Source organism: Cucumis sativus, chromosome 1 (genome assembly GCF_000004075.3).
Source record: "Cucumis sativus cultivar 9930 chromosome 1, Cucumber_9930_V3, whole genome shotgun sequence".
Classification (NCBI taxonomy): Eukaryota; Viridiplantae; Streptophyta; class Magnoliopsida; order Cucurbitales; family Cucurbitaceae; genus Cucumis; species Cucumis sativus.
Window position 1 is genome coordinate 29,724,063 of NC_026655.2, and position 11,200 is coordinate 29,735,262.

At 31.6% G+C, this 11,200-nt stretch overlaps 1 protein-coding gene and 1 long non-coding RNA gene across 3 annotated transcripts; one reads left to right on the forward strand and one right to left on the reverse strand.

The window, feature by feature from the left end:
* Nucleotides 1-4,302: 4,302 nt before the first annotated feature.
* Nucleotides 4,303-5,660, forward strand: LOC101205423 (metalloendoproteinase 5-MMP). The gene has a single exon (XM_004139115.3). It carries the CDS (start codon nt 4,463-4,465, stop codon nt 5,408-5,410), a length of 948 nt encoding a protein of 315 aa, XP_004139163.1. The 5' UTR covers nt 4,303-4,462; the 3' UTR covers nt 5,411-5,660.
* Nucleotides 5,661-8,927: 3,267 nt separating this feature from the next.
* LOC116401770 lies at nt 8,928-10,802 on the reverse strand. 2 transcript variants are annotated; one of them, XR_004214132.1, is made up of 3 exons: nt 10,394-10,802; nt 10,219-10,294; nt 8,928-9,254 (listed from the first exon to the last, which is right to left on the reverse strand). It is a non-coding gene; the product is annotated as an uncharacterized LOC116401770 (long non-coding RNA). The 2 variants fall into 2 exon arrangements; XR_004214131.1 differs by having other exon boundaries at nt 8,928-10,294.
* Nucleotides 10,803-11,200: the final 398 nt, after the last annotated feature.

Sequence of the window (11,200 nt, forward strand, 5' to 3'; positions counted from 1 at the left end):
TTTTGGTTTTTTGGAGTAAGTTACTTATGGTTTTGTTTAAGTTATATGAGCGGATATCTTTTAGGTCAAAATGTTGGAATATTGAAATTATATAAATTCAAATTCTATTATTTTTTAGTATAATGAGTGCGTTTTGTTTTTGAAATTTTATGATTGAGTTTTGTTTATTTCACTAGATTAAGGGGCGTATGGGATGTAGGTTATAATAAACTATATTATGTGTTTGGATGTAAAATATTATAATTTGAGTTATTATAGTTTTTGGAATATAAAATATTAAAGTCGAGGTTATTATAGTGTGTGTTTGGAGTGCAAAGTATTATAGTCTAAAACATAGCCGTTTGTAAAATAAATATTGATTATCTTAAATTATGTTTTTTTTGTTTCACTATTATTTTTTGTCATACATATTCAAACTAGTTTATTACTACATGATATGCATATGTTATAAAATTTAATAATATAACCTCTCTTATAAAAATTGATATTTGGTTTTATTAAATCTTGTTAATTACGTTAATCATTTAATAAATTTAATATCATCTATATATATGCTTTTTAGATTTTACTGGGATTTGAAATAAAATTTCAGACTTTTGTCACTTTTAACTACTTTTAAAAATGTCATGGTTTTTTAGGGCAATCTATATATATATATGTGATATTTAGATCGTAGACAATCGTGTACTATAATCTAAATGATTTAGACGATTTAGATCATATTTTAAACAATGAGGAAAATGTTTCAAATTTAAATGATTGGATAATAAATTCTAAACGACGTTGAGAAAGCTTCAGGCGTAAATGATCTTATACTATAATTTAAATGATCATCGAATTCGAATACACGATTGTTTAAATGATATGGTGTTTTGTTACATTTATCATAAACTATTGTTTTATTCCAAACGATTGTTTTATCAGCTTTTGCTTTTTGTTACATGATCGTGTTGATATGGTTTAAATGATCATTTATCATAGTCAACACGATTGTTTGACATGGTCAACACACATTTTTCTCATCGTTTAAAAATTACACGATCGTGTGGATATGATTTAAACGATCACTTACCATCGTCAACACAATCGTTAGCATGGTCAACACGATCGTTTAGATTTGAAACGCTTTTTCATCGTTTAAAAAGAAACTGCACGACCATGTGGATATGATCTAAACGATTGCCCACCATAGTCAACACAACCGTTTAGCATGGTCAACACGATCATTTAGATTTGAAGCCCTTTTTTCATCATTAAAAAAAATCTATATGATCGTGTATAATGACCTAAACAATCATAGATAATTTGTTTAAACTGTAGTACACGATTATTTAGAAGTAGATTACTCACGCGCACGTGTCGCCGATTAATCTCGTGGTTGACTAGGGTATATTACGTTTTTTTACCAGTTTGTTATATTTTTAATAAAAAAAAAACCTTTTAGTGTTTTATCAATTAATATATATATTAGATTTTTATAAAGTTTTTGGGATTAATTTTTCAAATGAAATATAAAATCAGCTTATTCCCATACATTCTTAATACCATTCTCATGTACAACCCAACACAAATATTCTTAATTTCGCAATCTTATTCTTTGATTTATTATCACGACGCATCATTAATTTTGAGTAATCTTATTTCCATTCAAATTTAATTTCTCCAATCCAAACCGTCCAGTAGATCATAGAACAGTCATCGAAAAAAGTACAGATAATGGTTTGGAGAATAATGCTTGGCTCAATAAAATGAAACAAAGAAATATTCTTTGTTTGGAGTCAATGAGTTTGATAATACTGTGATGTCAATTAATTTAAGAAAAATCTCAAGTTGTTTAAGCAAAGCTCTTACGAAAAAGGCTTCTCTAACACTCCAACCTTATTTTAGGTAATAATCATTTCAAAGTTTTAGAATAAAAAGAAAAGTATGAATGCCTAAGAATTTGAAATCGTCTTTGGCACCTAGTGGGAAAATGGTCCCAAGTGAGGTCCTTTCAATTTTACATTTAAAAAATAACATGCTTTTGGAAAAGTCGTTTAGTGCTTTTTTTTTTCGGTCCTTCTCAACCGGGAGCGTTCCTGAGATTGAGTTTAGAGTAACTATAATTGATAACCATTTTAAAAATAATAATTAAGGATATAACAACATTTAAAAAAAATTACAAATATAGCAAAACTATCACTCATAGATTTGTATGATCTATCAATGATAGACCAATATTTACAACATGGTCTATCGGTAATAGACTTCTATCATTGATAGAATTTGACAAGTTTTGCTATATTTGTAATTTTTTAGAAATGTTTCTATATACTTAATTATTTTGCATCTAATTGCTAAATTTGCAACTATCCCCTTTGTATTCGTAGAAATCAATTACTTACGAGTTCAAAATTATACCCATCGTGTGGGTTTTCTTTTTTCGTACTCTCTTTTGGTTTGACTATACACGGTAGGATCATTTAGATTTTGGTAGTCAAATTTAAACTATTTTTTTCACTATCGTTTCATTTAAATTTAGCTACTTAAATTGATATCTAATGATTTTTTTTTTCAAAATCTTTTATATTCAAACCAATATCCAACAATTTTTGTTGTACTTATTCGTGATACATCATCTTGAACCAAATAGATCGTTGAAAAGAAAAATACAAAATAATAATGATTTTAAAAAATATAAAAGAAAGAATGAAAATGAAAGATAATATTTTTTTAAAAATAGTCATCTTCATTTGCTTTTTGATTTGGTTACCCTGTTTATGAAAATTAACCTACAAAAATTATTTATCCATTCTTATTTTAAATGATATATAAAATGATATAACAAATATATTAAATAATAATGATCTCATACTTCTAATCAAGTAATTATATAATTTTGATTTATATCCATCACAATTCCCCATCTATTTATAGGATAAATAAACACATATATATTCAACTTTGTGAGATTAATAATCCCACTTATTCAATTATAAACATTAATTATCTTAAAGTCATATATATACGAAACAATATATGAGATCAAGTAAAAATCATTTAAAAGAAAAGTAAACTATAGAGTCTTGTGGTCTTCCAATTTTAATATTTATTTGGCCACTGTGAATTTAATTTTAAAATGTTTAAACATGACATAATGAATTGTTTATTTTGTATGTTATCTTTTGAACAAGTTGGCATGCCCCCTTCAACGTCTTAGCTACCTTTTAACATTTCCACATTTTAATACATTGGGTTCAACTTTTACTTCTTCAATAATTTCACATAAACTATTTGTTGTCTTACGTTGAGTGAATTGATAACTGAATTGATAACTTCTAATATATATTAGAAATGATCTTAAAATAATAAAAAAACGTATATTAGATGAACAATTATCTTACATCGATGTTAAGAATGATTTAAAAAATATATAGTTTTCATATATTCATTTTCATATAAATACTTTCCGTAAAAACTCTTTAAAATTAAAACACACCGATGTTTGATAGTATTTGATAAAAAGAAACGCCCATAAACTTTTGTGTTAAAAATGTATAGAATGTTTCAAAAGTTAAAAAATAACTTCCATAACAAGTTCAAAAATATTCTTACGGTTAGTTTCGGATGAAATTTGCTATTATTTTGTATGAAAAATACATCTAAACTTTCAAAAGCTTCGAAATTGTCACTTACTTTTTTTTTTTTGTTAACTATTATTTGATACTTTTTTTTAAACTAAATTAAATAAATAGATAATATTGTACAATTTAATTAAGATATATGAACTATTACAAAAAGTAAGATAATAAATAGAACACCAAATAATTATATGACTCCAATATTTTAACAAAAGTGTACTTTAATAGTTGAGTGCTCGTTAATAGCCATACACTTGTTTTTATTTGACTATTTATTGTTTTATGTTTTAGGAGGAGATTTTGATTTGGAATTTTGTGGAATTTTTAAAATTTAAAGCTATTTTTAAAACTTTTGAAATTTTATGGGAATTTTATTGATAAATTATAAAGTTAAATGACATTTTTTATAATTTATTTTTGTATACACAATTTATTTATTGTGAAAGATGTGAAAGGATAAAGCAATATATAATCATTAGAATAAGGTCAAATAATAAAAATTGAAAGATGTGAAAGGAAAAAGCAATATATAAACGACCCAACGAAGGAGGAACATATTTGTACAACCACTAATTGTAAAGTTACATCATACCAATTCGGTAATATGTACACACAAATGAGAACATTAATTTAATTATATTGACTAATAATATGCTTATGCTCAAATAAATTATTCTTAGTTAACTCTCCCATTCAACAAGACATGCTTTCTATTTCTTCTTTAATTAACAACACTATTAATATTACAACTGTTGTAATTAAATATGTAATATTATTTATTAATATCATAAGACTATGCTTATAAAGAACCTGATCTTAATTCTATCCTTACTATCAAAATCATGGGGAGTAAACCTCTGGCAATTCTTCTCTTCATCTCCATCCTCCCTCTTTGCTTTTCACTTCCATTGCGCCAAGTTTCTCGATTATCATTTCTCAATGACCTCCAAGGAAGCAAGAAAGGTGATAATGTCAAAGGCATATCCAAGCTTAAGAACTTTTTCCGTCGTTACGGTTATTTAAATCATCAAATCAATGTCACTGGTCATTTGATCGACCATGATGCCGACGACACCTTTGACGATCGCTTCGAGTCTGCCGTCAAAACCTACCAACAATACTTCCATCTAAACTCCACTGGATCTCTGAATGCCGAGACGCTATCCCAACTTGCAACACCTCGGTGCGGTAATCCAGATATCCTTAATGAAGCCACTGGTCGAATGCTATTAGAAAACAACAACAACGATAGTAGTCACGATCACTACCACCAACTCTCCCATGCTGTACCACACTACAGTTTCTTCCCAGGAAGGCCTAGGTGGCCACCTACCAAATATCACTTAACATATGAGTTTCTTCCCAACACTCATGCAGACGCAAAAGCACCGGTGACACGAGCGTTCGCAACATGGGCTCGACACACACATTTTAAGTTTTCTTTGGCCACAAACTCTAGAAGAGCTGATTTGAAGATAGGGTTTTATAGAGGGAACCATGGAGATGGGTACCCATTTGACGGGTCAGGAGGAACTTTGGCACATGCTTTTACTCCAACTGATGGGAGAGTTCATTTTGATTCAACAGAGAAATGGGTAGTTGGGGCAGTAAGAGGGAGATTTGATTTGGAAACAGTGGCTTTGCATGAGATTGGACATCTTCTTGGACTTGGGCATAGCAGAGTTAAAAATGCTATAATGTATCCTACTATAGAATCTGGGTCTACTAAAGGCTTGAATGCTGATGACATTGAAGGGATTGAGGTTTTATACAACGTACCTTTACCCTAATTCAAAAGCCTTTTCAACAAAAGTTTTACAGTGTGTTGCATGTTTAAATAATAAGAATAATACTCGGGTGCAAACAAGATTGTATCGGTAAAATGTAAGATTGATAAGCAACCGAAGATGCATGCAAGAATTTTTCTTTTTTCTGATATAGGGTACTGTACGTGCAAAAGTTTCCTTTTAAGTCATTCAATTTTCTATGTCACATATATCTAAATGTCTTCCTTTAATTTGATTATATTTTCAATGTTTTTGTTGGGTTGTTTTTCATTGACCTATTTGATCACATAAATTTCAAACCATTATATTGTTTGAAAACTTTATATTATTAACTTATTTTATAGGGTATCATGAGTAATGAGCATAGCTTAACTTGTCACCACGTGTCCCGAGATGGTGTGGAATAGTCGACGTCGTTGAAAAATGGTAAATTTTAAAATAAAACAAGTAAGAAATCACCATCAATCCTTTTTACGATGTGATTAGACGTCATAATAAAGTAAATATTGTTTTAATAAACTTAATAAAAATAACCTACGAAAAAAGCTAGAGTTGAGCTTTGGTGTCATTTGTATATGGGGAGAGTGTTAGCACTTCATAACACCTGTTTAGAAAACAGTGGCCAAATTTTATATTTTGTCACACCCCATTCTAGGTTTTCCTCTTTAATCTAGATCGTGGCATGAAAAAACACTTTTTAAAACAACTTTTTCTAACTTAACTTCTATGGAACGCATATTATGAATTTATATAGAAATTTTGACAACATCTCTCCTAAATTATGGGTTAGCCCAAACCTGAAAAGGAAGAGATTTTTAACTTCTATATGTATGTAAATTGATACTTTAGATCTCCCAACACAACAAGTGTCTCACCACACACATCCGGAAAATTTCAAAGTTTCAAGGAGAGTTAAAATTCAAACTAAATATTACATACAAAATAATTTTAGTCTAATGAGGGATCTCTCAAAATACAAGTCCTTAGCGTCACTCTTGTTACATTTAACTACCTCATGATGCAATGCAAAAGTTAACTATATCCATACAAAATGAAGGTCTACAACGTTTGGCCCTTGATCACTACCTGATGTGGGGGTGCTGGAGGGTAGAAAACATTGAAAACGTAAGCTAAAAATTCAGTGAGTGGCAAGTTCTTAGAAGTAAAAACTTGTAAAACATGCTAAAAAAGAACATGTGTAAATATGCATCAATAATGAAATACTAGTTGAAACGTCATCATCACATAACCACCAGTCAAACCAACAAACCAACAAACCTAAAGCTGGATGTTGCACGATAAGGAGAAAGCGTTAAGACTTAGGTTTCTATGTATATAAGCATGATTAGTTCTATGCCCTAAGTCATTGGCCATGATCATTGTATACGAAGTACTCACTATGTTCCTCTTTATCATGATTACTAAGTTTGTATCGCGTATAAGCTTTCCTGCTGCTTGCCCAAGTATAAGTAAAACATGTTTTCCTAATTGAACCAAGGTTGAACAGAGAGAATTGATATCAAAACTTAGTTTTATGATCTACTTCTCAATTATGCGGTATAAAAGAATAAACAATTAACATCTAAAAGTAACTGGAAATAACATTACTTAAATATGCCTAGAGAACCTATAATGGGTGGAAATGAATGCAAGATAAATGTGTGAACTAACTTGTATGTGATACGAAGGTGAAGGAAAGTCTATGCACTATTATATAATTGACCATGTGATAGTGTTGATGCGAAATATATTTACTTATTTATCTTATGATTAAGGCGTGCTCCTTTTAGAGTCATTAAACACCTTTACATGATTGCCTGTCAGGATCCATGTGACTAACTTAACAAAGTGATATAATTCTAGAAGTGGTCATTTATACTACTTATAGCGCCCCACGTTAAGAACGGGAACCTCTCGACACCACATGTCCACACTTGCTCACCTTTCAGGATACAAGTAATGTGAGTCCTCTCACCAAGGAGGAGTTTATCGCCAAACTCATCCTTGTGCATTAGTCTTGTCCTTGCTACTTGCCCTCTTGGGTAGTTGACGACATGCACCGACTAAGTGATGAGAATAGTGTTGGAATTTATGTCCTAAAACTCGTAGACTGTAAATATAATCCATTGATCGTTGTTAATAAAGTGTTATTGTTGTAATTTCAATAAATATTATTGATTATATTATTAGTTTTTTCTTAATAACCTAAATCCAATAAACTAACATCCTAAGTTGTTTGATGAATCTGAAACAGTATGTAGAGACATACATGAATCAATGTTCAAAATTAGCTTAAACAGTCTACATTATAGGGATAAGGCTGAGTACCTTATCTTGATAACACTATGGATACAACTCACTTTGTATTTGATACAAATGCAATGATCTAACGCGTTCGTGTAGTTGACATACGAGTGAGGGTATCCTATGCAATGAGTTTGCATAAGACCAGACCACAAAATAGTAACTACTAGATGTAACTCCGTTAACTAGTTAGGTTTCTGTTTCATTAGGATGAGCTAGGTAACTTAGTCTTCATCCTAAGTGTATTATAAGCTCTTGTTCGTGAGAGATTATCCTTTGATTTGTATGAGTGAAAGTGGCCAGATCGCTGACCCAATAAGCTTATCATTTTGAGGATAAGACTGAGTGGGGAGCTAAAAACATAATTACACAAGATGAAATTCACTTTTTCCCTACTTTAGGGTAAGTAGATGAATGTTCTCTTAAATGGTGTCTCCGGGACTTAAACAAATGACCTCCAGATTTTTACTTACATTATAATATCAAGTTAATCCTTCAAGAATGTTTGTAACACCAACTAGCTAAAATTACCATTTTATCCTGAGATTACCTCTAATCCTTTAAATACTAGTGCTCCTCGAATGAACAACATGTTTATGGTCCACTAATAAATAGAAACTCCTCTCGTGTCATAGAGAGGGTAGAACCCTTTGTTCAAGTCTCGAAGACACCATTTAAGGGAACACTCATCTACTTACCCTATAGTCGGAAATGAGTGAATTCCATCTTGTGTGATTATGTTTCCAACTCTCCACTCGATCTTGTCTCCAAAATGAAAATCATATTGAGTCCACAATCTGGCCACTCCCACCCGTACAAATCAAAGGACAATTCCTCACTAACGGGAGTTCATAATACACTCAGGGTTAAAACTAAGTTACCTAGGTCATCCTAATGAAATAGAAACCTAACTAGTTAACAAAGTTACATCTAGTGGTTACTATTTTGTGGTTTGGTCTCATGCAAACTTATTATATAAGATACCCTCACTCGCATGTCACATTCACAAACACTTTGAATCATTGTGTTTGTAGCAAATACAAAAGTGAGTTGTATTCATAGTGTTACTAGAATAAGGTGCCTAACATTATCCCTATACTATAGACCCTTTAAGCTGATCTCAAACATTAATCACTTTATGTCTCTACATATTGTTCATGACTTACCAAACAACTTAGAATGTTAGTTTATTGGATTTGGTTTATTTAGACAAAACTAAAAATATAATCAATAACATTTACTGAAATTACAATAATAACACTTTATTAATAACGATCGAGAATAGCTCACACGTGATTCATATCCACAAGAACACACGCTGCCAAACTGAGCTCATCCATACTTAGTACCCACCACAGTAACAATCTACACATTCGCTCATAGTGTTAAATTAGGCTTGAAGCCATATCTCAATCCTCCATCCATATCCACATCAAGGCTCAGGTTCTTGGATCTCCGATCACAACCTCTTTTTGCTTCGGAACCCCCTAACAACGTAGGTGGTGCTATGGAAAAGACATTCACATAGCCTCAGGGAAATCACCTTCTCGTTCATCATAAACATATCGATCAATCATATTTAAAAAAAACAAGTACAATCAGAAACTTTATATCACGTTTTTATAAAGTTCAAGCCATACACATTCTTAAAATTTTGATGAGTGTAAACACATTGCTTAAGTATAAATGAAACACATAGTCATAAAAAGTTTAAGTCATGGTAGTTTTCAAGTGATATCATAAAATGACATGTACAAATTCAAAGAAAACTTAAAAATGAGCCACTCACAATCAATAACTCAATCCCCCGAGGTTATACGCTTTCCCCACAATAAATTGGCTTGAAACAACGATCAAGGTCTCTTAGTTATCTTCATAAGACATGATGCTACAACTATATGTAAAATACTTCACAAGGTCACCAAAATATATTTGATGCTTCTAAGGTCTTTGAATTTACAAAGCGCTTAGGATTAGACTAAACTTTCCACATACGAACCCTTGGGCTCGAAATCTAGATACTTAACTCAAACCTAACTTAGTTCAAAACTCAACGATTCTTTTATATAGATACACTTTTACCTCCATTATTGATGATGCTTGGGATTTATACTCAATATATTACTATGAGTCAAACAACTCAAACACTTCCTAAAATCACCAAAATTCATTTTATAATTCGAACTTCATAGAAGTAAACACCCAAGCATACTCCAAGTTAAAGAAAAACTCAATTTCAACCTCTAACATTTATCTTTAGAACCCGAGTACTATGGGTAATTTAATCTTAACACTTAGACTCAATAGCCACTTGTGAACTTGAAGAAAACACACTTAAATCACTCTGACCCTCAACAAGAACTTAGCAAAGTAACTTTAACTTCAATGGAAAACATCCTAACCACTTTCTAAATTCACAAACAAGCATACACCATCCCAGATTACACCAATACTATCACGAGGATTAGATGGGTACTCAAGGTCAACCCCAAAACTTTGAACCTTACCCAAGTGGTGCCGAAACGCCTAAATTCGAGCTTTTGAGTGGCTGGGCAGCATCTCAAACTCTTCTAAAACTCAAATCTAGCATTAAAACGTTATGGGTAATGTGTAATTCAATCAAAATTTTAATGGGTATTCGAAAATCTAAAAAAAAAATCCAAGTAAAACAATGAAACTTACTCCTAATCTAAAATTTGAGGTGAAATGGTCAAAAAAGAGCAAGGCTAATGGCGATACAGCTCCAAAATAGTGACGAATGGTGACTGGGTGTTAGAGTAGCTGGACTGGCAACAAAATTTGAAGAACTTGGACAGAACGACAGATCAAAACCGCAACTGGAGTAGCGACCAAGTCTGGCGAGGCGAGCGGTGCACAATGACTGGTGGAGTCGGTGTGAAAGAGTGAGAGAGAAATGCAACGCATAACGACTGGGTGTGATGTTGTTCCGACGTGTGTTGCGGTTAATGTGCAAGGGAAGTGAAAATAGTGTTCGGCGATCGAGAGAGAACGAGGTAATGACAAATGGCTCCAAGAGAAGAGATGAGCGCTTGCCACTCGTGAAGTTTCCCGAACTCCTTTTATCCCTCGTTTTTTCTTTTAAATAACTCACTGAAAGGAAAGAAGAAGAAGAAATTAATAATAATAATGAGAAATGACCAAAATGCCCCGAACTTAACATTTAACTTCTACTTTGGCCTAGTTTTTCCATCTTTTCAGCACTTAGTTTCCAAGTCTTATTCCAAACGAACTTTGTCCCAGTTTTTTTTCTAATTATAATATAATAAATTAAGTAACAAATAAAGGAGAGTCGAATGAGAGCTTACAAGTTATTATCTCCTTTTTAAAAATTTTGTCCTTGAAATTAAGTCAAGGTGATGAAGTGAAAAGTTAAAGGTATCAAGCCTTCATTGCCTGAATCAGTCTCTCGTGTTACTTTTTCAGTAATGGTTCCTTCCAAGAACTTTAACTAACGATATGATTGTGTTC

What these genes read in the sequence shown, in the direction of transcription:
- LOC101205423 (XM_004139115.3), top strand. Translation starts at nt 4,463, where the DNA reads ATGGGGAGTAAACCTCTGGCAATTCTTCTCTTCATCTCCATCCTCCCT.